Source organism: Acinonyx jubatus, chromosome B2 (assembly GCF_027475565.1).
Source record: "Acinonyx jubatus isolate Ajub_Pintada_27869175 chromosome B2, VMU_Ajub_asm_v1.0, whole genome shotgun sequence".
Lineage (NCBI taxonomy): Eukaryota > Metazoa > Chordata > Mammalia > Carnivora > Felidae > Acinonyx > Acinonyx jubatus.
The window spans coordinates 102,951,312-102,978,177 of record NC_069385.1 but is presented as its reverse complement, the minus strand read 5'-3'; the positions used below and the strand labels follow the sequence as shown (position 1 = coordinate 102,978,177).

The 26,866-nt window shown below is 37.9% G+C and overlaps 2 protein-coding genes and 1 long non-coding RNA gene across 3 annotated transcripts in view; 1 reads left to right on the top strand and 2 right to left on the bottom strand.

Moving 5' to 3' along the window:
• LOC106973988 (cysteine-rich secretory protein 2-like) overlaps nt 1-13,171 on the bottom strand; it is a 49,608-nt gene extending 36,437 nt beyond the window's left edge. Inside the window, exon 1 of the mRNA XM_015071152.3 lies at nt 12,978-13,171. The gene's annotated coding sequence lies outside the window, so the exon portion shown is untranslated. The remainder of the gene's footprint in view (nt 1-12,977) is intronic.
• Nucleotides 1-18,687, top strand: part of LOC106981615 (uncharacterized) — a 62,542-nt gene extending 43,855 nt beyond the window's left edge. Inside the window, exons 2-3 of the long non-coding RNA XR_008298569.1 lie at nt 14,646-14,778; nt 18,001-18,687. This is a non-coding gene — a long non-coding RNA (uncharacterized LOC106981615). The remainder of the gene's footprint in view (nt 1-14,645; nt 14,779-18,000) is intronic.
• Nucleotides 18,688-23,012: 4,325 nt separating this feature from the next.
• Nucleotides 23,013-24,672, bottom strand: PGK2 (phosphoglycerate kinase 2). Its single transcript, XM_015079755.3, has one exon. It carries the CDS (start codon nt 24,540-24,542, stop codon nt 23,289-23,291), a length of 1,254 nt encoding a protein of 417 aa, XP_014935241.3. The 5' UTR covers nt 24,543-24,672; the 3' UTR covers nt 23,013-23,288.
• Between the last annotated feature and the right edge of the window lie 2,194 nt (nt 24,673-26,866).

The window sequence follows — 26,866 nt, the reverse complement described above, 5'->3', positions numbered from 1 at the left end:
TCATGATTTGGCTCCTCCATACCATGTGCTCCATGGTCTCTCCTTCTGCTTTACTGATCTGAAAAACCACATCTCCTCCCTTGTCTTCACACTTGTGCACCTGCTTTCCTTACTTTCCTTCATCCTGAAATCTCACTTATTGTTTGTATTTCAACTTAATATATATTATTAGGGTGCCTGGGTGGCTCAGACTGTTATGCATCTGACTTTGGCTCAGGTCATGGTCTCATGGTTCATGAGTTTGAGCCCCACATTGGGTGAGCTCATGGATCCCTGTTTGGGATTCTCTCTCTCTCTCTCTCTCTCTCTCTCTCTCTCTCTCTCTTTGTCCCTCATGGGATTCTCTCTCTCCCTTTCTCTCTGACCCTCACTCACTCATGTGCTCCTTCTAAAAAAATAATAAATAAAATAAAATAAGATTAATATACATATACACATATATATTTAAATATAATTTATTGTCAAGTTAGCTAACACACAGTGTAAACAGTGTGCTCTTGGTTTTGGGGGTAGATTCCCATGATTCATCATATTTTTTTCATGATGGTTTTCCTTAGGTCCTGAAGGTATATTTGAATATGTTTCTTATGCTCATATTTTATTTTGTACATATCTCTTGTACAATAACTCAGTAATTTTTAAATGTGGCCTTTTATGTACATGTTCATTTCCCTTCTAAACAGTAATATTCTTGACCCTTGGAGTTTTGTATATATTTATCCCCAGTTCTTAGCACTTTTCCTGCATGGAGTATATGTCAACATATATTGACATGTAACAAAGAATAAGGATAAAGTGCTCATTTGAAGGGATACATACATTTTTTAAAGTTAAGATTAGTTGGTCAGGTGTTCATGAACGCGATACATCTGGAGCTCAACTTTGAAGGAGTAAGGGACACGGTGGCTTGGAGATAGATGAGGGTGATTCACATTCCCAATAAGGCAAAAAAAAAAAAAGCAAAGGCACAGGCAGAGAAATGAGGGCATAGGTGAGTGGAGAATGGTAACACTTGGTTAGTAAATGAATAATAGAGAAGGAAGAGAATTCTCCCAACACATTGCAAGACAGTTTGAGGAGTTAAGAGCCACACTACTGGAACCAGTAAATCTAAAGCTTTCTCTTCTTACAATAGACTTGCGTTTGTAACAATTGGAAGTTTGTTCTTCTCTGGGGCTTGTTTCCAACTGCATACAATGTCATCATCTGTGTTCCAGAAGGATGCAAATCCGTGTTAGGCATTAACTAATCTTTCTGTGCATGTACTTTCCCTGAGCTCATTATATTCCCTCAAAGGTCAACTAGTGGCTGCTTGGGCCTGCTGGTTCATTGTTCCCTAAGCAAGTGGCTCTTTGTCCAATGTTAATCACCCCCTAAATTAAGGTCCAAGGAATAAAGAAATCCATTTAGTGATTTATGTGGGTTTGCTACACCTGGCACCAGTTCCTTGCTCTTTGGCATGTGACCTTTTTATGTTACTTTCAATAATGCAATGGTGTTCAAAGATCATCTATGACTCCATAGACTCCAATTCTTATGACTGTATGTGAAACTGTATTTCTTGCCTCTCATTCAGGAAAACACCTTATCTGCCTTTTTTTTAACTTTTTAAAATTTTATTTTGTTTTATTTTTTGAGAGAGAGCGACTGCAAGGGGGAAAGAACAGAGGAAGAGGGAGAGAGAGAATCTCAAGCAGGCTCCACCCCTAGTGTGGAGCCCTATCTGGGGTGGGAGGAGGAGCTCCATCTCATAACTGTAAGATCATGACCAGAGTCAGACACTTTACCGACGGAGCCACCCAGGTGCCCCCGCCTCATCTGCCTTTAATATGAGGCTTATAGATTAATTGCAGCTGCCTATATTATTATTTCTACCTTTTTCAGGTTGTTGGTTATCTCCTGAATACTCACAGAGTGAAAGCAATCCAGCCTTGATTAGGCTAAATTCTAGCTAAAATTTTATTATTTCTATCAAGTTACACACGATTGTAATGACCTAGGTTCATTTCATTTTAATCCTAAGCACAAACAAAAGTTTTTATGACCTTGGGATCCCTGTCTTGGAATAGGAAACAATTTATAATTACAGGTTTATTCATATGAATAATTAGTGCTACTCCCTTTGTGTGGTGTCAGATTACACTATTTACTCAGGTGATACTGTCCTAGGCAAATTTCCATCTTACAAGGGGTAGGGGAAATTCTCTTCTGCCTGCTGGACAAGATTTTAGATATAATTACCACATGCTGTTCTCCAGTTTTCTAAATTTCCCTTTGTCTTGAGTTGGGTTTCCATCACTTCGTGATTCTTTATCCATGTGATTTTACTGCTTCAGGGATAACTGCCTCCATCTCCACCCTCAGCCTAGGAAAACATTTGAGTAGGACGCTACTTTCATATGCATGGTTCTCAAGATTAGTTCTGAGCCAACTTTTAATTCACCCAGTGCTCCTTTTCATTTCATTGCCTAATCTGTTTTGCTTTGTTTTGCTTTTAGACTTTTCCTCCATTAACCCCAAACTCAGAAGGGTTCTCTTCTACTAATACATTGTGCTTCCCATGGAAATCACATTCCCTCTCCCTGATGATGCTCCAGCCACATGGCCCTGCCAACACTTCTGGATGAAAGCTCATTTCCACTCTAGAAACCTTACGCCTTCTGGGATCTTTGCCTGGGTGGTTCTAGCCTGAACCTATACCCTCATAGATTCATGACTAGCTTTCTCATCTTTCAGATGTTAGCCCAAATATTAGTTTTTAAAAAGGCTTTCCTGATTCCCCTAGAGTGTTCTGCACATACAGGATCAATACAAATTAGTTAGATAAGTGACTGGACAAATCTGATATTATAAATGACATATCTGAGAAAATGAAAAGACGCTGAAAGTACCAGAAATGTATGAATGAGATGAGAAGGCCAGAAATAGATATTGATTTTCCACATTTGTGTAGCACTTTGAAGCTCACAAAGCACCTCACATACATCATTTGAATTTCTGAACAGCTGTGATGGAGAAGTGTTGTTCTCTCCCTTTCGAAAGAATGGTACTTGGAAAAGTTAAATAAAATCTCAAGATCATAGAGTAATCAATAGGAAAAGCTGGAAATGAAACTATATTCTCATCTCCAAATTTAATGATCTGTCTTCCATGACATGTTGGAGTCCCCTGACTTAAACTGTGAGATTTGTAGGTGAAATATCAGCAACATTAGGTGAATGGCAATTATCACAAGTTGAACACTTCCACAGATATTCAAATACCTTTCCTACAGCAGAAAACCCTGTGTTCAGCCCTTTGTGCAGCTCTGGTATTGCCTCTACTTGGTTGAATCACCAAGTGCTAAATCTATGCTTTAGTTTTCTTTGTAAAACCAGGGTTAATTATGTATACATTTCATGAATGGTTGTGAGAATTCAATTAGTTTATATATGTAAAGCTTTTTCAGAACATTGCTTAAGGCATGAAAGCTGCCAATGTGGTTACTGTCATCTTTCTTATTAGCATAATTTTACATGTTTAGTAAACACTTTTTTTCCTCTGGAGAAAACACTAAAAGCACAAAATATGTGACTATTTTATCTGTAGTTAATTTTTCAGGACTTCCATCATTGATTGCATGAAAGGAGGGTTCTTCTTTAATTATGTATATATATTATATATATATATATATATATATATATATATATATATATATATATATTTCTGAGACAGAGAGAGACAGACCATGAGTGGGTGAGGGGCAGAGAGAGAGGGGGGACATAGAATCCGAAGCAGGCTCCAGGCTCTGAGCTGTCAGCACAGAGCCCCACACGGGGCTCGAACCCACAGACTGTGAGATCATGACCTGAGCCGAAGCCGGACGCTCAACCGACTGACCCACCCAGGCACCCCATAATTATTTTAATATTCAATTATTTTTCATCTTTAGACCTTTGGGTGAATGTGACTTGATCTTTGGCACTTTTTTTTTAAGTTTATTTATTTATTTTGAGAGAGAGAGAGACTGAGCTGGGGCAGAGAGAGAGGGAGAGAGAGAATCCCACACAGACTCCACATCTTCAGTGCAGAGCCCAACGTGGGGCTCAAACTCACGAACGGCGAGATCATGACCTGAGCCAAAATCAAGAGTCAGACACTTAAGTGATCAAGCCCCTCAGATGCCTCTATCTTTGGCACCTTTCTTCTGAGTTTCCAGTCAGTCCTAAACAGGAATTACTGGAATGGATTTATCTAACTGATTCTGGGTTTGTTTTGCAACTATAAGTTACAAAAGAATAAGGTTCTTACTGAAATATATCAGAACTTAAGTAAAACCATAATATTTCAGTGAAAGGACATTAACCATCATGTGAGTTATAACCCAGTCCCCTTAGCATGAGTAAACACACAGTTCTTCCTGTCCTTTTACAGTGAACACAGTCAAGAAGTTTTCTGCACTTGGAACTATTTGATGCAGTATGGGTTTTGTAACTCTTCCTAATTTGTTTTACTACAATTATGTTTGATTTTCTCTCTTCACATTGCTTCAAAGTATATCTCGCTCATGGATTTCACTAATTTGCAGTTACATTTGGAATAAAAAGGTTCCCAACCAGGAGAATAGAGTGTACTGGAAGACATCAGTGCTGTACCCAGTAGAGAGAACTCTTGGCCCATTTCTATGACTTGGCTCTATTTGCAAGGTAATTGCTAGAATTCCCAGTATGAAGCAAAAAGCAGTGATTATATTCTCCTTAGAGACTTTACACTCAGAAACCTCTTCTTCATGCTCTGGCCTTCCCTGTTTCAGAAATAAGAAGGAAAGCCTTCCTATAGAAATTTCAGTGACGTATAGTATGATACATTGGTTCTTAGCCCTATTGGACTCAATGCTCCCTTTTTGTTTGTTTCTTTGTTGTACATTACATCTCCATTACTTATTTATAACTAGAAATGTATACCCTGTGTTCCCAGAGCTTCCCTTTTATCACAATGTTTTTTAACATCTATTTTACTGTTCTAAAAAAACTTAGGGTATAATATACCCAGAGCTTCCTCTAGTGTATGTGAAGCCCTGAGAAAATTCTTTTTGTGGGACCCTTTTCTTCATTAACCATTTATCATACCTAAAGTTAGCATGTAAATACCATTCTATTGGCCCAATACCATTTGATCCTGTAAAAAAAAATACTCCACTAACCAAAGAGAGCAATCTACTTACCAGACAGCCCACCTGGAACTAAGGACTTGCCAGGGAGCCTGAGGCACCCTATAGGTTCAATTGTGTTGCTTTTGGGGGCATCTAGATCCCATGTATGGGGATTAGGGTTGGGGAGCAGTGTACATGGAGTAACAGGGACTGGGGCCCATACTTCTGGGATACTTAGATATTTTCAAGGATGTTACTCCAAAGTACATGAGCACCTTTGAGGCCCAATTTGACATATCCATGGGGCAGGAACCCTGCCAGCCCATGTCTAAGAATAGGATCAAACATAAATTATGTCTACACACAATTTTTTGAAAGGTTGTTATTAATAATGCCCATGCATAATGTAATAAGAAAATAAAATTAAAGTCATTCATAATAAATTACATATATTTCAATACAAAAATTTTGGTGCCAGACTATGCCAGAAGAGTTCATGAAATTGTCAGATGATCTCAGCCTCTTTTAATGAATACATTTGTAGTTAAAAGAATAAGAACGTCATAAGCCATTCTGTACAAGAAGCACAGGAAATGAAAGAACAGATGTATAGATGGAAACTGGAAAAAAATAGGGTTAGGATAATTAGGAACCAGATATATCTGTACTGATCAAAGAAAGAGGTAAATAACCTTGATGAATTTGGAATTACATGGCAAGACAAATTAAAAGCTGGGAAACTGAAGAAATTAAAAAAGTAAGAATTTCTTTTATAAGTGAATTCAGCATTATTTATTAATATGCTGTTAAAATAACTCTGTGCTATGATATGAATGTCAGGGGGCCACTGGGCTTTGAAGCAAAAGTTCTAAGGCTCCTTCCAGGGTCTATAATGGAATAGAGTCTGCAGTGTCATTTAGGAAGAGTACTCAAGACAGACTAGTACCTGTGTGGGCCCCAGTACCCATTCTCTGCTTTGGGGTGCAGTCCAACCCAAGTCCAATGGAATTGATAAAGAATCACAATAATTTTTTCTCTTATCTTGAAATCCCAGCACATACCCAGGCACACTCTGTCTCTAGTGTTTATGTGGTGCTTGAGTGGCTCATTTGGTTAAGTATCCAACTCTTGATATTGGCTCAGGTGGTGATCTCAGGGTCCTGAGATTGAGCCCTGCCTGAGCTCTGCACTAAACGTGGAGCCTACTTGGGATACACTCTCTCCCTCTCTCTCTTTCTCTCAAAATAAATAAATAAAATAAATAAACTTTAAAAAATAATCTTGGACACCGTATTCTTGAAGAGATGTTGGGGACTACAGGACACTTTAAAAAATAGTAATTCAGGAGGCTACAGAGAATTTGTGCAATACATTGCTCGAGATGGTATCCAAATAAGATGGAATATGACCTCTGACTCTAGCAAGACTGCCTGTGTTGTATTAAAAAGTTGACAGGAGTAATCATTTTATTTTTTTTTAAATTTTTTTTTCAACGTTTATTTATTTTTGGGACAGAGAGAGACAGAGCATGAACGGGGCGTGGTATCCAAATAAGATGGAGTATGACCTCTGACTCTAGCAAGACTGCCTGTGTTGTATTAAAAAGTTGACAGGAGTAATCATTTTATTTTTTTTTAAATTTTTTTTTCAACGTTTATTTATTTTTGGGACAGAGAGAGACAGAGCATGAACGGGGCGGGGGCAGAGAGACAGGGAGACACAGAATCGGAAACAGGCTCCAGGCTCTGAGCCATCAGTCCAGAGCCCGACGCGGGGCTCGAACTCACGGACCGCGAGATCGTGACCTGGCTGAAGTCGGACGCTTAACCGACTGCGCCACCCAGGCGCCCCATGGAGCTAATCATTTTAAAATAGAAGTAGTGTGGGGCAAAGATAGAAATATCTCCCAGTTTTCTTGTTCAGTTTGGCCCTGTGTTGGTAGTAGAATCAGACATTTAGTCAAGGAATGCCTAATTCACAGTTAGTCTACTAAATCATTTCATATTTTGCTTGTAAACCCTGAGCTTTCCTTAAAACTGTTTAATTAGTGGGGCACCTGGGTGGCTCAGTCGGTTAAATGTCTGACTTCAGCTCAGGTCATGATCTCATGGCTCATGAGTTCGAGCCTTGTGTCGAGCTTTGTGCTGACAGCTCAGAGCCTAGAACCTGCTTTGGATTCTACGTCTCCCTCTCTCTGCCCCTCCCCGCCCTCAGTCTCTCTCTTTCTCAAAAATAAATAAACATTAAAAAAGTTAAAAAAACTGTTTAATTAGTAGCATGTCATTAGTATACAGTACTCATTGCACATTTAAAAAAATATTCATTATTTTTGAAATCAGAAAAAAGGTGTTATTTGCATGATTTACTTTTATCCAAATGAAAATATCTTAAGAACCAGTGGTAGAACACAAAAGAAAAATTAAGATATTTTTGCCTTCAGGATGTGATTTTCTTCATGATATTAATTATTCTGCTTTTAGGTAAGTGTAATTTCTAATTATTGAAAATTCTGTGAGGAAATAAATGAAATAAAAGGCTCTTTATAAAGATCTAGACAAATTGACTGATTTGATTCTCTATATAAGGAAAATATTTCCTAGTCTCATTTTTTTTTTGAGAATGTCCTTCAGCCTGGAAGCATTGTGAGTCTTTGAATCATAATCATTAATTATTGACAACATATGATAGTTTGTCATATTCTTGCAAAAAATACACTTTTATATATTCTTCTGGCATTTCTCATGTGGTTAGTGACTCTGGATGAATTTTTCAGGTATTTTGGGACTTTCCAAGTTTGATATGTCCTGTAAATAACTACTGGCATTTCTTTTCTAGATTATCTTGTTTCTGTCTCGATAGAAACAAGAAAGGTACAAATACCTATAACTTTAAGTAAGCTACATTTCTACAGACAGAAATATTGGTTCAAACTATGGAATTAACATTAAACTATCTAGTGCATTGCAGCATTGGTTATATAATGCAAATAATACAGAAAGAAGGAAAGGAGGTATAAACGGTATTTTCAGTTTCACATAAACCTTGTTTTCAGATGCAATACTGTGGTCCTATAAAAGAATCATTCATTGTACCAGTACTTACACACTGTGGTTGATGCAGAAAGGAACACAGTGTTTTCTTCAGTTCCACTAAGATCATGCTGCTGAAAAACAGGCTATCTCTATACCTAAGAGATGAAATGAAATAAAACCAACATTAATGACTTTAAACATATGTCATTATACATACCGTCATTATAGCATAATGAATACTGACTTGATACATACTGTCAATGTACTATAATGAATATGCATGTATCAAGAGTTTAGAATATAAACTAGGAAGCAATTGCTTATATTATTATAAGCTACTGCAAGAATAGCTTCAGAACACCACCTGGTGCCTCCAGGATGTTCACAACTCAAATATTGACACAATAGAAGTAAATGCTCTATTTTCCTTGTTAGTCATATCATTCAGGTTTCCCAGGTATTTGTTATGTTGTTCCCACTGACATCTTTGTTCTGTCTGTAGTATCTCATTATATTTAATGAAGTTTGATTCACCTTCTCAGTTTGACCTCTCTCCCTGAGTGGGATAATGTGTAAGCATAGATTTTTGTTCGTAATACCTTCTGCAAAATAAAACCTCTAGATCACATCCTTTCATTTTTTTTTCTGTCTTGTTGGCAAGATTTTCTGCTAAGTCTCACCTTCAGCTTTGAAATTCTTAGTCCTCTTAACCCTGTAATCAAGCCTGTATTAGTTCTAGTGCTCTAGTGAGTCCCAGTGAGATTTCTAGGAAATCTCAATCATCATAAAGTTCTCAAAACCACAGGACACATTCCTAGGGAACAGCTAGTTATTTACTTTGGGTATTTTAGCACTCCAAAAAAATTAAGAAGCAACAGTTTATGTCAGTTTTTAGGGAATAATTCTAATTTGTCAGGAGACCTTTGCCTTTTCCTATAAGAAGGCTTATGCTTTTTCTCTGATTTAGGCTTTTAGGCTAGTTCTACTCACAGTAGTTCTACTCACAGTACTTTCTCCCATCCTTTGCTTTATTATAAGCATAATTTAAGGAGCACAATGTTCTCTTTAGTTAGTTCCACTTGGAGCTGTTCTACGGATTGTCAGTCTCCTCACTAAACACTAAGGCTACTCTGTTTGCTAAATAGTTTTTTTTCTGCTGTTCCATAATCATTTATGCATCTAAATCCTTAAAGCTCAGCAAGTGGTTTGTTAACATTCATTGATACCTATGTGGATATAATCACATGTGGGAAATAAACATAGATCAGTTTGGACCATTTACAATGGTGTTTTCCCAACTGCAGTAAATGTAACAGGGCTACAAGAACAGTTTAGAGAGAAATGTAGGCCCAGGTAGTTTTATGGGAATCCTTCAAAGTCATGTGTGGACTCTTTCATAAAAACAATTTTACTGAGAAATGTGTCTATAGTTTCTTGCTAATTTTGTGCTGACTGAACCTTTGTGCTGATTTTCTATTTACCATTGTGTGCTTCCCCTTACAAAAGCAAAGCATCCCTTGCACATCTTGAATGGTGAGTTGCCTCAAGATGTAGAACCTCTAAGGGCTCAGTAAAAGGGCAATCTGAATTCTAGGTATCAGGGAAATCCTTCTTTAATTAAGGCATCAAAACCCTGGGTTACTGTTTACATCTGTCCTTGCAATATGCATATTCAGTTAACAGTGTGCCATGGGGTTAGAAGCAGATATTTAGGCTGAGTTGCAGTGTCCTGAATTCTGAGATATTGTGGAATGGAGGTAATGGGAAAGATAGCAATTTTGAAACCAACTTTGGTGACTTCTATCCTTCTTCTATCCTCTTTGCTATTGCCAATGCTGTTTCAGGTGAGTCCTCTAAGAACGATGAACATTTTGCTAAAAAATATTGAAGTCTAGGTGAAAACAATACAGCAAGCCTCCTACTTTTATCTACTCATCTACATAGTAATCTTAGAATTAAATACAGAACACTTATTTTAAAAAGTCTGCTGTGAATTATTGATTTGCAATGAATTTGTCCCTTGTCCATTTTTACCACTTTTCGGTGGAAGAGCTTTGTGGGCTCTCATTCATTGGTGCCTCGATTGAATGTTTGACATGATTTCAACACAGAGAAAGTGGAAAGTTCTATATTTATATCTTTGATTAAAAGAACAATGTGGAGATAAAGTTTTATAATTTCTTGAATATTTACACTCAAGTGTTAATACTATCAAATTGTAAAATATATATATATATATATATATATATATATATATATATATATATACACTTTTCTGAAGTATAATTGATACTCAATGTTACATTAGTTTCAGGTAATTCTATATTAAAAACCCTGCACACAGGTTCCTTGCTCACACTTATGTTAGGCCATGTTAAAAAAATTGTTAACCTAAAGGAGCCTGGTCTGTGAACATTTTTTTGCAGATCTGGTTTAGTGGTCACAAACTCCTCTAGTTTTTGTTTGTCTGGGAAACTGTTTATCTGTCCTTCTATGACAGCCTTGCTGGATAAAGAACTCTTGGCTGCATATTTTTCTGATTCAGCACACTGAATATATCCTGCCACTCCTTTCTGGCCTGCCAAGTTTCTGTGGAGAGGTCTGCTGCAAACCTGATCTGTCTTCCCTGGTAGGTTAGGGACTGTTTTTCCCTTGCGGCTTTCATGATTCTCTCCCTGTCTGAGTATTTTGTGAATTTGACTATGATATGCTTTGTTGATGGTTGGTTTTTGTTGAATCTAATGGGAGTCCTCTGTGCTTCCTGGATTTTGATGTTTGTGTCTTTCCCCAGGTTAGGAAAGCTTTCTCCTGTGATTTGCTCACATAACCCTTCTACCCCTATTTCTCTCTCTTCCTCTTCTGGGACCCCTAAGATTCTGATGTTCCTTTTTAATGAGTCACTGATTTCTCTAATTCGTAAATTGTGCTCTTTTGCCTTAATCTCCCTCTTTTTTTCTGCTTCATTATTCTCCAGAAATTTGTCCTATATATCGTTGATTCTGTATTCTGCCTCATTCATCCTTGCTGCTATGGCAGCCATTCAAAGTTGCAGCTCAGTTACAGCACTTTTTATTTCATCCTGACTAGCTTTTATTTCTTTTATCTTTGCAGAAAGGGATTTTAATCTATTTTTGACTCCAGCTAATATTCTTATTATAGTGATTCTAAATTCTGGTTCAGACATCTTGTTTGTATCTCTGTTTTTTTAAGTCCCTGGCTGTCATTTCTTCCTGCTCTTTCTTTTGGGGTGAATTACTTCGTTTCATCATTTTTAAGGGAGAAAAGGAATTAATGAGGTAAAAAAATTAAACTTAAAATATATTAAAATTAAAAAATTAAAAACAAACACATACACACACACAAAATTGAATAAATGATGCTAGATCCTACATGTGTTTTGGTCTGGGTGTTGAAAGGGGCTTGATACATTATATAAAAAAGGGGCAAGGAAAAAAAAAGGAAATCATTTGAAAATTTGAAAAAAATAAATACACTGAAGTTGACTAAAATGAAATGATGGAAGTAAAATAGATTTTGAAAAAATTTACACAAAAGTAAAAAAATACAGTAGAAAAAATTAAATAAAAATATTTTTAATAAAAATGAATTTTTTCTCTTTTTGTATTCAAGAAAAAGAACAGAAATGAAAAAGAGAAAAAAGAAGAAAGAAAGAAAATTGAATAGTACTGGCAAACAGACTGAAATATGACTGAAATTACTTCATTTTCCCCTATAGGTCAAACTATGAAGCATTTTATAGTTCATAAACTAAGCAGGCAGAGAGACTTCTGTTCCTGAAGAGCAAGGTTGGCCCAGTTGGGTGGGGCTTAGTGTAATGGCTCCGTTCTCCACTAGATGGCGCTGCTTAGCTTTCTGGAGTGGATTGTTGTGGCACTTGCAGGTGTGTATGCGCATGCACGGGAATGGTGATAATGGCGTTACCCAGCTATCCAGTCTCTAGTATCAGAACTCTGTTCTCCCTGATCAGCAATCGTGCACCCGTCCTGTGTCTTCAGCTTCTGTCCACTTCCCGCTTTTGCACAGTCTGTGACCAAGCCCCAGGCAGCACCTCCTTCCTGAGTTTTGTCTCAGATGTGGCTGTTTTTCCTGACCCCTTACTTCTGAGGGACTGCGGCTTTGACCCATTCTGCCCCTCTGTAGGAGGGTCTCACGGAACAATGGCCGGGTGCCGGCGGCACTCAGGAATGTTTGCAAGACCGTGCTGCTACCGGTGCCCAGAAACTGTAACCGGGTGCCAGCCAGTTCTAGAAAAAGTTTGTGAGATAGTGCAGCAGCAGAGTTTCAGGGATTATGAAAAAATCACAACACACGTCTGGCACCAGGCTTCACCCTTAACAACATTGTTCCAGCACCAGCAAATGTGGTTGTTGTCCGGGTCTACTGGGGCCTTGCCTTTAGGAGACCCACACAGCCTCTACCAGGTGTCCTCCCAGCAGGGGAACCGCCTCTCCCCATTTGGCCTGAAGACCCCCAGACTGCACTCTGCTGCTGGGATTCACCCTTCTCACCAGAGCACTGCCAGGATTGTGCTGCACAGTTTCAGACTCTGCAGTCCCCCTGTTTACAGTCTTAATGGAATCTAAACCCTCTCCTTTGTCCTTTCTCCCTTTTTAGTTCAGTCCCTCAGGCTGTTTCCACTTTTCCACTTTCTCTCCAGCTGCTTTGGGGGGTGTTTTTCCCATACTCTCCCCTCCACCCCATCTCTGTCCTCTCTCCGCATGCAAAAGTGGCTTCCTGCCCCCCCCACCCCACGGTTTCTCTCTCCCCCCAGTTCACCTCTCCATGCTGCGTACCTGCTGAGTTCTGTGGTTCAGGTTGTGCAGATTGTTGTGTTAATCCTCAGATCAGTTTTCTAGGCAGGACGATTCAGTGTTGGTCTGGCTGTATTTCATGGACACGAGACACACAAAAAACTTCCATGCTGTTCCTCCACCTTGGCTCCTCCCCTGACAGAAATATTCTAAATCAACCACCTGTTCTGCTGACCTCTGGACAGATCTGTAAAATACATGAAAAATAAAGAATTGTCATGAGATTTTATAGTAACCCATCTTGGGAACATTGAAGGGCATCATGTTCTTTTTAATTGCTTTTTTCTTCTTTTATTGGTAAAGTTAGCTGAGAACAACATGAGCACATTTTAGAGCAGGGGTGGAGCCAATATGGAAGCCAAAACTGATCTCTTTTTTTTCTTCAGCATTTAAACACACACATATTCAGAGGTCATATTTGGGTAGAGATTTGTTTTGAAATAAGATTTGTTTTGGCGGAGTGGGAGATTGTGTCTTCTGAAGCATTCTGTGAGGTTTGAATCTACAATCCATCTTCAGGAAGGCCTCTGTATGATTCTGAAGAATTAGAGAAAACCTGCAAGCATCCAGAGAGAGACATTGAAGACTCAGCTTCTTAGTCTCCTTAACTCTGGGCTCAGAGCCATCTTCAGCACGCTTGGATGCTCCATGTCCAAAAGTATTAGGAATTACAGATGGTCAGGGTCCCTGGGTGGCTCAGTAGGTTAAGTGTCCAGTGCTTGATTTTGGCTCAGGTTTGTGACTTTGAGCCCGAAGTCATTCTCTGTGCTGCCAGTGCAGAGCCTGATGGGATTCTCTCTCTCTCTCTCTCTCTCTCTCTCTCTCTCTCTCAACATAAGTAAATAAGGTTTAAAAAAATTACAAAATGGTAGAACATTAAAGCAAAAATGGAGTTCTTCTGAGACTGGAGCCCTATGTGGCTGACTGCACAGGTCATACATCTGTGACATTGAGCCCGGCTTCAGGTTTCCTTCTGGGTTGAAAGCTCAGTTTATCTCCATTGAAAAAAAATCTGGAGATTCAGAGCAGAAACTGCAAGAGTAAAGGGTTTGTGTGGAGCATGCACCTATAACTTTTGGCAAACCAAATATGTTAAATGATGTGTATGGTGTATATAGTATGAAAGGTATGAGAAGTACCTCAGTGATAGAAGTTTTTCTTTATTAGAAAATTCACATGGAGGACAATGAAGTAGCAAAGTGTGATTCTATTAAAATTGAATAAGGTATTTTGGAAACCTATTGCCCACATTATCCCATAAAGAATAGGGTCACAAGTCATCAGCACATTATTTGTCAACTCAAATAATACACTTCATCTATGTTACGTAGTACTTATCATAATGAAATAAAAGCATTTGCTTATTTTTTTCTTTCACTCATAGGTCTGTGAAATATTAGAGGAATTGACTATCTTATTATAAAATTAAGAACTGGTACTGAATACTTGAATGTGTGAGTAAATTAACCTACCTTCAGAACAAGATTATTATTTATAAGACACATTTAATGTGCACAGTTTCAATCTTTAGGAGAAAAACTGTCTTTCTTTTAATTTGTCATCCCACATGTAATGTATTCATATAAATAATGAGACCAGTGACGTCTACTCCTAATAGATAATGTGTTTGTTTTTGTCCCTTGAATTCAGGCTTGATTTCCTCTTACATGACAGACGGCTTCCATACTGTGGCTCAGCCTCTCATTCCATCTGAGTCACATGTGCGATTATCTAAGCACTCCTGAAGCTGCCCATGGCCCCACACAACTCATCAGAACTTCATGTATGACCCTTGAAGGAAACAGTGGAAATTAAAATTAAAAAAATTTTTTTTTCTAAGTGTATCCATGTAGGGGTGCCTGGGTGGCTCAGTCAGTAGAGTGTCGGACTTTAGCTCAAGTCATGATCTCAGGGTTCCTGGGTTCAAACCCCATGTCAGGCTCTGTGCCTGGAGCCTGCTTTGGATTCTGTATCTGACTCTCTCTCTGCTCCTTCTCCACTCAGGCTCTCTCTGTCTCTCAAAAATAAACATTAAAAAAAAAGTGTGTCCATGTAGTGATTTAAATTTTTTAAATGTTTATTTACATTTGAGAGACAGGGACAGAGCATGAGTGGGGGAGGGGCAGAGAAAGAGGGAGACACAGGATCTGAAGCAGGCTGCAGGCTCTGAGCTGTCAGCACTGAGCCAGACCTGGGGGGGGAGGAGGGGCAGGGAGGGGAGCGTGTGTGTGTGTGTGGGGGGGGTCTTCGATCTCATGAAGCACGAGATCATGACCTGAGCCAAAGTTGGACATTTAACTGACTGAGCCACTCAGGCACCCCTCCATGTAGTGATTTAAAATTACACTATAGCCTTTGGGAAATCTTATTGCCTATAATATAAGAGGCCAATGAAAGGGTTTAGATTACTCTTCTATTTGGCTTTACAAACATAACTGTGACGCTAGGCTTTTATGTAATTGATTTTGTAAGCAATGGCTAAATCCACTGTTTCTCGCGCTATGCCCAAATCTGCTTTTGTAAAAACCCAGAAGAACACTTGAAAACTATTTTCATAAATTCAAACTTCTTGCGAAAAATTGGTGAAAGTCTATCACAGTTGTTTGCCAATACTCTGTTTTAACCCTGGTGTACCCATACCTTTTACATGCTTTCCTTTTGTTCTCTTTTTCAGTTTCATTTTAAGCATACTTTTGTTATTCTAAGACAAAATAATGAATTAATTTATCAAAACTAAAAACAAACAAAACAAACAAACCAAGAACAACAGCAACCAAGAAGCAAAACGAAAATGAAAACAAACTGAGTGGTTTAGATTCCTACTAAAAAAAAAATGGCCTATGGTTTTAATTACAGATTCAGTATGAACATTTGGACATATAGTGATTTATTTCCACATGAGAAAACTCATATAGCCCTTGCCATTAAGGAAAATACCTGTGATATATCAAATTTAACATGCAAAGCCAGCCTTGCATTGTAGAAATAAAAAAGGTTCCAAAGCTAAGTTATATGTTGGACTGAGGGATAGCTATCTGCTGACTAAAACAATCCCATACAAGAAATTTTTAGTGGATGAGTTTTGCTTGAAGAATGGATAATTTCAGCCAACTTAAAACCTATTATTTCATGGCCTAATTATAATGGATTCCATAACATAATATCTATAAAATATGTTAAGAAATCAAGAACATGTTTGAGTCTGAAACAAAAATAAAAACAAAACCAAATCTTCAGTTTGCTGTCCAACACGGAAGAACCTTACAAAGTCGTCAGTGTGTGCTAATATAAGTAAGGCTGAATGATCTGAAAAATAAGCTCTTCTTAGATCTGTCAGAGCTGTTAAGCCACAGGACCAACTGCTGACTCCAAAACTGCAGAGAAGACAGACACATAGATACAGATAATCACAATTTACCAGAGAGGAAATCCATTAGCAAAGAACTCCACAGAAACCAGCACCATGATAGGAAAATTAGGACTGTAACTGAGGAATTGACAGAGGCTCAGTGTAGATAAGCCTGAGAGATGAAGACTTCATCTCAGCCCCTAGCTTCTTGGTCCCCCACACTCACTTTTGTGTTTTAACTGCAGAAAGTCTGTCAAGTCCTCGCAGTAAAGATCAGAGAAAAATCCCCTCAGGCTTCTGAGGTGGGAAGAAACTAGCCATTTCAAAATATGACAGAGCATTCTGATCTACTTAACAAAACCTGCCTTCAAGAGAAACTGTTTTACCAGAGTGTAATTTGCTGGGGATTTTTCAGAGCCTAGCAGACTTGGGGAAAGGAAAATACCCAACTTATCTTGTTCTGGCCTTCCACATAGGGTAAGTTGCATACCAACTCCAGCCCCCTCTAGCTTCCCTGTACCACCAAAGGGGGTGAAAACAAAACAACAGTTGGTAAAAGACTGACACTGAATCATAGGACTATAAAATAATTCCTCTATGCCCACACCTTACCAGTGTATTACTGAAGGTCTATTTACCACAGTTCCTTTTACTTAGTACATCCTGTCTGTCTTTCCACACAAAAATCTGCACATAGATGCTTATAACAGTTTTGTTCATAATTACCGAAACTGAGATGCAATTAGGATGTGCTTCAGCAGGTAATGGAGAAATAAACTGTGATACATCCTAAAGAGAAAGGAGCTATCAAGCCATTAAAAGATATGGAGGAAACTTAAATGCATACCATAAGTGAAAGAAGCCAACACATCATGATTCTACCTGTATGACCTTCTGGAAAAGGCAAAACTATGGAGATAGAGGGGGCATCTGGGTGGCTCATTAGGTTGAGTATTGGACTCTTGATTTCAGCTCAGGTCATGATCCCCAGGTCGTGGGATTGAACCCTGTGTTGGGCTCCACACTGAGTGTGGAGACTTCTTGGGATTCTCTCTCTCTCTCCCTCTACCCCTCTCCCCTGCTTGTGCCCATGCTCTCTCTCAAATAAAAAAAAATTAAAAATTTAAAAAAAAACCCTACGGAGATAGTAAAAAGGTCAACTGTTCCAGAAGTTAAGGTCACAGAGGGATGAATAGTCAGAGCACAGAGAATTTTTAGGGCAGTGAAACTATTCAGTATGATATACTATAATGATGGATACATATCATAACACATTTTTCAAAAACCTTGGAATGTACAACACCAACAATGAACCCTAATGTAAAATATAAAGTTTGGAAATGATAATGTGCCAATATAGGTTCATTGATTGCAACAAATGTACCAGGCAGTTGCTAAACATTGATAATGGGGGTTGTATATGTGTATGGTGACAGGGGAACATGGACACTCTGTACTTCCTGTTCCAATTTCCTATGAACCTAAAACTGCTCTAAAAATTATGCCCTCCCAAGAAAGCAAGTGACTCTGACCAAGAAAAAAAAAATCTTACCAAAATTAGAAAAGAAAGGATGACAAATTTAAAAGCTGGATCTTTAAAAGATGATTAGTGTAAAACTCTGAAAATAAATGATTCAGCTTTCACTTCTGATTAAGGTGGAATAGCAAGGAGTAGATACACCATCTCATCTGAACGAATGAAAAACAGGCAAAATCTATGAAACAACGCTCAAGGGAGAAGAAACAAAGAAGGTAAGCCCACAGTTGCACTGTTTACTGTCAGGCCACGAAGTAAGGAAAGGAATCTTGGAGTCTCTAAGGGAAGGATAAACCAACTAAACTATTTTCTTTTATATATAAACTCAAATGCTTTTCTAATTTGTCATTTTCCAAATATTTCACTCTTAATTTTTATCAGACATCCCCACCTTTCTTGGTTTATTATTAACATGCATTGAATTAGGAAACCCAGGCTTTGCTATGATCACTAGGAGATGTCTAATAACTAACTAAAATATGAAATACTTAAAAGCAAAGTTAATGGAAGCATAAAGCCATGAAATATAGCACCTAATTTTTAAAACAAAGTTTCTTCACAGCTTTATTAACTAACATTGCTTGAAATAAGCTATTTAAATACAGTATTTTTAAATAAAAAATGCACAGAAAATGGGCCACGTGGGTGGCTCAGTCAGTTGAGTGTCTGACTCTTGATTTTGGCTCAGGTCCTGATGTCACAGTTGTGGGATCAAGCCCCGCATTGGGCTCCTGACTGAGTGTGGAGCCTGCTTCAGATTTTTTTTCTCTCTCTCTCTGCCTCTCTCTCTCTCTCTGTCTCTCTCTCTCTCCCCCTTTCTCTTTTCTGCTTGCACTTTTTTCTCTCAAAAAAAATGCACAGAAAATAAGTAAATGGTAACTTCCAAGTGCATGTGTTAAATAATTCAAATTGCAACCTTGGAGGAAACAAGTAAGTCCCACACTTTTGGTTTGAACCCAAAACCCAGGGCAGTCCCACCATCCTGTGGTTAATACCTTAATTTTCAGTTTCTTTTTAAAATTGGTTTTGGGCACCTGGGTGGCTCAGTCGGTTGAGCATCTGGCTTCAGCTCAGGTCATGATCTCCCGGTTCCTGAGTTTGAGCCCTGCATTGGGATCTGTGCTGACAGCTCAGAGCCTGGAGCCTGTTTCAGATTCTGTGTCTCCCTCTCTCTCTCTGCCTCTCCTGACTCACACTCTGTCTCTAAAAAATAAACATTAAAAATAATTTTAAAAAATTGGTTTTAAAAAGTAAAAAACTATTTTTAATGTATATAATTATTAAATGTAAGTATAAAATTGGGTTAAAGAAGTGATGGGGATTAAGGAGTGCACTTTTTGTGATGAGCAACAGTGATGTACAGAAATGTTGAATCACTATATTGTACGCCTGAAACTAATATTACGCTGTATGTTAACTATCTGGAATTTGAATAAAAGCTTAAAAAAAATTTAAAAAGATAAAAATAAAATGAAATAAATAAAATTTCAATTACAACTATATACTATATATTATTCATAAATATACATGTCATACATGTATGTATGTGATATGTAAGTATGTGTACATATATTCACACACACACAAATATTTCTTACTTTCTAGGTCTGCTTGAATTCTGTTTTTTCCCCCCAATCTTCTAATTCAAGACACTGATTCTTTCCCTTACAGTTTTAATTCTTTTATGTAATGGTTCTAACACCATTTAATATTTTGTATTAGCAATACTTAAATTTGTCACCTCCTTTACCTTTTGCCAGCTTATTTTCAGTCTCATAGTGCCTTCTTAACTCATTTTACTTCCCTCATAATTTTTTTCCATGAAGTATGCTTATTCTCTAAATGTACAGAAGCATGATCTTTAAGATCTTTCAGTGTCTTCTAAAGTTTTAATAAGTTTTTCCATTTGATGTTGTTTTAAATTCACCTTTAATTCTTTTTTTTAGTAATAGTTTCAACTGAGCCCATGATCACTCAGTCAAAGAATGCACTGCCCTTATTCCCTGTGAGCTAGATATGATCACATTGCTAAGTTCAGGCCAAAAGAACTTCTTGTTCTCTTTCTCAAAGACATGGTGCTTATTCTGGATTCCTCTTTCTCTATCCTGTTGGCTGGAAAATGTCAACAATTGAATTGATCTTTCTGCTCCTAGAGATGAAAGCCAGGTGCAGGTGTTAACAGAGCCATTTTCCTAGCCTGAATCTTTGGATCAGCTCAAGAAGTGCCTACTTACCCATAATCACCCTGGGGAATGTCACATGAGAAAGAAAGAAATCTCTGTGTTGACATTTTGGGCTAGATTGTTCTTTTTTGTGAAGGCTATGTTTGTATTGTAGGTTGTTTAGTAGCATCCTTGGCCACAGCAACAAGATGCCTATAGTTCCTCTTCTCATCCCAGTTGTGACTAACAAAAATGTTTCCACTCTTTGGCTAATATCCTCTACAAGGAAAAATTGTCTCTGGGTGAGAATCACTAGTGCAGAGACTAATGTAGAAATTGTTACCTGTAGGTGGGGTGCTGCCTTAAAAAAAAACTCATACAACATAGTATTCACGTAGAGGTCAGGTGGAAGGAAGAGAGTAAAATGGCATGGAAAGCTGGGAGGTGCTGATCATGTTTCTGCTGTGGCATTTGGTAAAACTGTAGTAGGCACAACACGTTCCTGTAGAGCTTAAAGCTACAGAGAAAGTGTTTAGAAAGAGGCAGAATATCAGTACATTTGGTTATTACATGCTGTCTTAAGCAAAATGCTGCAACCCCCAAAATGAGCATATCCAGGAAATATTGGACAATTTCTTTGTTGCCTGCAACCCAAATTGGCTAATACGCCAGGAAAGTAAGTTCTCTCAGAGTTGGAAAAGCTAACAGTCTCACTCCCACAAACAACACAAGAAAGACTGTCAGTTTTACTCAAAGGTCTCCCATTTGGAGTTTTCAGCCAAAAATAATGAGGAGGCCACAGGCAAATATCAGGTGATAGGTGTTGCCTTCCCACTGCCTACTTTTTTGGAGGGCCACAAGGTAACTAATCTTAAAATGACGAAAAAGGAAGTGAGCCCAGCAAAGCAACCCATTAATTAAAAGCAAGAGTCAGGAGAATAAGAAACATAACTAGAAGATATTTTTGGGTGAGCTTCTTTCACACAGAGATCTTGATTCTTAAGTTGAAAAGTCACTAACCTGGTCTTGAAAGGTTTTCAACTGTGTGATATGAAGAAATCCTTGATTTCTTAAAACCACAGCATCAAAGAGGAAGCTATGAGAACCATGTGGTGGCCTAATGTGGCCCAACTCTCCAACATCAGCTTTAGAAGATGGCATGGAAGATTAGGAAACAAGGAAAATTTCCCAGGTGATCAAACTCGGGGCCAAAAAAGGGACAATGGATAAGAAGCTTCCTCCCAGAGAAGAAAACCAGTCTGACCACGAAGTTCTTTTACTGCCAGGCTGTGGGAGCTTTTGAAATTCTGAGCCAGCACTATTTATTTCCCAATCGTAATGAACCAATGAGTTTTTTAGGTGAGGGTTTTTAATTGCACTTTCTTATTTCTTCGCCACCATTGTATATTGAGTGTGTATGAGGGCTGGAGGTGAGAGAGAAATTAATGACTGCACTTTTCTGTTCATCAGACTGTTGGGCTCCCCACAGGATATCGAAAAGATTGTGTATCACCCAGAGATACTCAGTTTTGAGTGGGATGCAGTAACTGGACATTTTATTATTTCTTGGAGAAAGGATATTTTATTTATGTAAGAAGAAGGATACATGGATACTCATACATGGATACTGGGGTGGCCAGAGTGAAAGTCTACCAGGAGACTTTACTTTTCCCTTGGTATTTATTGCCTCTCCACTTCCTTTTAGTAATAGAATCTGTTGATCTTTAGTTGAGTACAAGGTATCCAGCTACAGAGAATACATTCCCAGGCCGCTCTTGCAAAATAGACCCCATCATGCAACTAATAACCAGCAGAACACAAAATGGCCAATAAAAGAAAAATTCCTGAATTTTTGGGGACATGTGTGTAAAAGAAACACATTGCCTTTCACTAACTTCTCCTTTGGACTGGATATCAAGCAGTAAAAATGCAGACTGACACCTCACACACAGAAATGTAACTTACTTATTGAGAATAAGAGATTTGTTTCACTAGGTTGGTTCCCTAGATGACCTCATGGAGAAGAGTCCACCTTTTGCCCTGGACTTTTATGAAAGAAAATAATATGGTATAACCTTATTTCAACTGCTATAATTTTGGGTTTTTGTTTTACTTGTTTTTAAATCTGTATCTTAACTCCTATATTTTCTCTGGGATTATCATGGCATTATGAATATTGTCCTCAGGAATATGCTGAAGTTTTGGGCATATTAACATTAAAAGTTTAATTATTTAATTAATTTTAGTTTATTTTAATTAAGTTAATTTATAGAATTGACCTGGTGCTATGGGCCGTAGGCTATTACAACTGGGATAAGTTACTCTGCATTTTTACTCTAAACTTAACAATATTGCCTTGTGACAGCTCTTTGTATATAGAGTTAGGCAAAATATTTTCCAATAAGTATTTTAATTTCTTCTACATTTCTGAGTATTTTCTTATTCTATTTTCTAACAGGGAAGACTTTTTATGTCCTTATTTTTCTCATGACTATAAATATATTTATCTCAAAAATCTAGTTTTAAGATTTAGCAATTATATATATTATGTATTTATTAAAACAATTCTGCTTTACATATTAAGCAATTATTTAAAATGTGGATTGAATTTGTAGATCCCATATGAGAGTACACAGACATATATATGTACTATAGTGCATCCACACATACAGACATAATTCCTTTCTTGGGTTTCATTTCTTTCCCTTTTTTAACTTCTTGAATTCAATAAATATCTTTTATTTCTCTTCTTTCTTATTTAATAAAAAATTTCCTTTTAGCTGAGCTTTGTTGCCCATGAATTCTTAAACACAATTATTTTTCTTGATTTATTTTTCTTTTATTGTTTAAAAGTTTGTTAGCTTCTACCCCATCCTTCAACAGTTTGGGTTTTTTCTTGTTTTCCATGTTTCAAGTAGTGAAACAGTAACAAAGCTGTAGTAAAATTAAAAAAGAGAGAGAGAGAGAGATTAAGTTTATTCAACTCACTTTAATATGCATTGCAAGATTATGTCCTTCCTGTGTATCACAATGGTAAAGTTCAAATGAGATCTTGAAGAGAGCAGGCAAATGCATGGCCAAACTGGGTTGCATTGCTGTACTAATGTTGAGTTCCTGATAGCCAATCTCTTAGTCATTGCATAGGTCTTGATCTGGGGCTAACCAACAAAAGTCAAGGTGAAATGTAAAGCACTAAGTTGAATTAAAGCCTATGGACAGGAAATAGTAGACAGGAATATTGTCAACTATAGGTTGCTGAGGGCTTCCACGCCAGGAAGGACTTTACCTTCCAGAAGTTCCAGACTAGCACCTCCTCCAGTGCTCACGTGGCTCATTTTATCTTCAGTGTTCCATTTGGCACAGCAAGTAGCAGTGTCTCCACCTCCTATAATGGTGATACAGCCCCTGGAAGTGGCCTTCACAATTTCATCCATGAGGGCTTTTGTTCCATTAGCAAAGGCATCCCATTCAAATACCCCTACAGGTCCATTCCACACAATTACCTTAGCGTGGGCCACAACTTGAGCATACTTCTTGTTGGTCTCAGGACCACAGTCCAAACCCATCCAGCCAACAGGTATGCCTGATTTTACAGTGGCTTGGCCAACCTTAGCATTCTCCTCAAACTTGTCAGCAGTGACAAAGTCAGTAGGAAAGGTAATGTTCACACCATTCTTACTAGCTTTAGCCATGATATCTTTAACAATCTTGGCCCCCTCTTCATCAAAGAGGGACGCACCAATCTCCATGTTGTTGAGTACCTTAAGGAAGGTATAAGCCATTCCACCACCAATTATCATCTCATTGACCTTCTCCAGCATATTTTTGATCAGTTGGATTTTGTCTGCCACTTTGGCTCCACCAAGTATAGCCAGAAAGGGTCTCTCTGGGTTTTCTAAGGCTCTGGCAAAGTACTCTAGCTCCTTTTTCATCAGGAATCCAGATGCCTTCTGGGGAAGATTCACTCCCACCATCGAACTGTGGGCCCGGTGAGCAGTGCCAAAAGCATCATTGACATATACATCCCCTAGTTTGGAGAGTGATGCTCGAAAGGCTTCTATTTTACCTGGTTCAGCTATAAGCTTATTTCCAGAAGGATCTTGGCCTTTTCCTTCTTCCTCCACATGAAAGCGCAGGTTCTCTAGTAGGATGACTGAACCAGCAGCCGGGTTGGCACAGGCTTTCTCCACTTCTGGGCCCACACAGTCCTTTAGAAACAGAACATCCTTGCCCAGCAAGTATTTGAGCTCAGCAGCAACTGGCTCTAAGGAGTATTTATCAGGCATGGGAACACCATTAGGTCGACCTAAATGACTCATAAGAACTACTGACCTGGCTCCATTATCTAGGCAGTACTTGATGCTTGGGATGGAAGCTTTGATTCTCTGGTTGTTTGTAATCTGGTTCTTCTTCATGGGAACATTGAAGTCTACTCTCATGATGACTCGCTTCCCTTTAACATCCAGTTTGTCCAAAGTTAACTTCTTAGAAAGAGACATCTTGATAATACAAAGACAGAAGCTGACACCTGGATCCCAATGCTGAAAAGCCACTTTACTGCTCTCGGGAGGCTGGATGGGTGATGCTTTCCAACGGCTTTCCTCTTCGCCCGCCCCTTCCTTTTCATCACTAAGTTCCCCACAGGGCAGGCGTGATTGAACTAGGGAAAGGGAAACTTGGCTCTGCAATTGGTTAACGGTCCTGTCAATCTTGATTTGGAATGTGTTGCCGTAAAGCGTCAAACTGCCAGTGCTGAACCCGAACCCCGAGTAGTGACTGGTACCCGGCTTGCAGTGAGAGCTGGGGAAGTGAGGAAATCTTGGAATAAGAATAGTCCTGCTAAGGCTCTTGCAGGTTCTTTTTCCATATCTCTTTTGACTCTTGCTCTTACTTTTAAAAACAAAACAAAACAACAACGAAAAAACCCTTGACCATGTCAAATCTTAATTATATTGAGATATAAAAACTGCAGTACCAAATAAAGAGATGGGTTGAAATGATGGGTCTATAAATCCTTATTTATTTAAGACAACATATTATGCTTCTGTTTTTCCTTGATACATATTTCCGTTAACAGTCTAGCTTGTTGTTAGCCATTGGCTTTAGGTATATTCTAGGGTAAGCGGGAATGATTTGTTTTTATTACCTTGCTTATTCCGTTCTCAAACAACTGTGAGAGAATGCTTGGTGGCTTTAGGATAATCCCATGAGACAAAGAGGGTAACAGTTAAACACTGCAGGTGATAGTGACTTTTCTTTCAGACGACAAAGTTATGATAAGGCCTCCCTTTTTTTTGGCTCTTTGATTCATTACCTGTATGAATCAGAAATTGAGCTGAAAAGAGGAATGATTTTCATGAGGATGAAAATGTCCATATGAATTGAAAATGAGTAAGAGATTTAATTTGGGGGGAAAGAATATATGGCTGATTGGCCTAATAATAAAAACTGGCTTTGTAATTAGTTGATATGGCAGTTTCCATAAGTTGAATGTAGCATGTATTATTGACAAAAATATGTTTGAGGCATAATCCAGTAGGATGGCTATAATTTAAAACAAGGTAGACAATAACAAGTGTTGACAGGGATGTGGAGATATTGGAATCCTCACATATTGCTGGTAAGAATGCAAAATGCTGCAGCCACTTTAGGAAAAAGGTTTGACACTTCCTCAAAATGTTAAACATGGAGTTACCATAAAACCCAGCAATTACACTCCTAGGTATATACTACAATGATAAAATTATACTCTTACAATGGCTAAAATTCCAAACTATGACAATAATACATGCTGTCAAAGATACATAGCAATAGGAACTCATTTATTGCCAAGAAGAATGAGGTATGCTACAGCATTGTTTTGGAAAACAATTTGGCAGTTTCTTATAAACATAGACTACAATATAAGCCATCAATTCTACTCCTAGGTATTTGTTCAAGTACACAGAAAACCTATACTGTTTCAAACTTGTGTATGCAAATGTTTAGATCAACTTCATTCATAATTGCCAAAAACGGAGTGCTTTTCAATTGGTGACATCTATAAAACTGTAGATATATCCATGCAATGAAATATTCTCAAATAAAAGGAATATGCTATTTACTTACACAAAATCCTGAATACAAGTTGAATGTATTTTACTAACTAAAGAAGCCAGACATAAAAGTATGTAGACCTCGTAAAATTCCATTCACATGACATTTGAAAAAAGATGAAACAAAGGGATAGAAAGCATATCAGTAGTTGTCAGGCCTTAAAGGAAGATGGAGGAGGTCAACTATTATTAGTTGAGATTTTTAGTATGATAAAACTTTTCTATATAGCACTACAGTATTGAGTACAAGTCAAAATCCATAGAATTATATATTATAGAGACTGAACTTTAGTGAATGTAAATAAAATAAAATGGACCAGGATGTTGAGAAATCTCAGGTTGGAATGCAGACTGACAAATAAGCCAAACTATTACAATATATGACAAATACCATTAAAAATGTTGGGGATAAAAAAGATCACTTAAGTAACTCTGGAAGAAAGGTTTCTAACTGATAAAGCTGAAGACAAAAAGAACCATACACAAATGTAATCTTCCATTGATAAATTTGTTTACCTTTTTTACTCTTGGAATCTCTGATTTTCACTTCTGTTGCATGTCTCTTCTACTTTTAGCCAGAAAAAAAATTCAGTGGGCTAGAACTCATTGATTAAGTTGGGCTTGCATGGATAATCCAAGACAAATGCCTTGTATTATATTCCATAACTAAACTCATAGCTACTGTTACTGTAACTATGGTTTATAACTCTATACACTTTGTTTTCTAT

Excerpts from the sequence above, each read along its gene's own strand:
- PGK2 (XM_015079755.3), bottom strand. The coding sequence starts at position 24,542 with ATGTCTCTTTCTAAGAAGTTAACTTTGGACAAACTGGATGTTAAAGGG.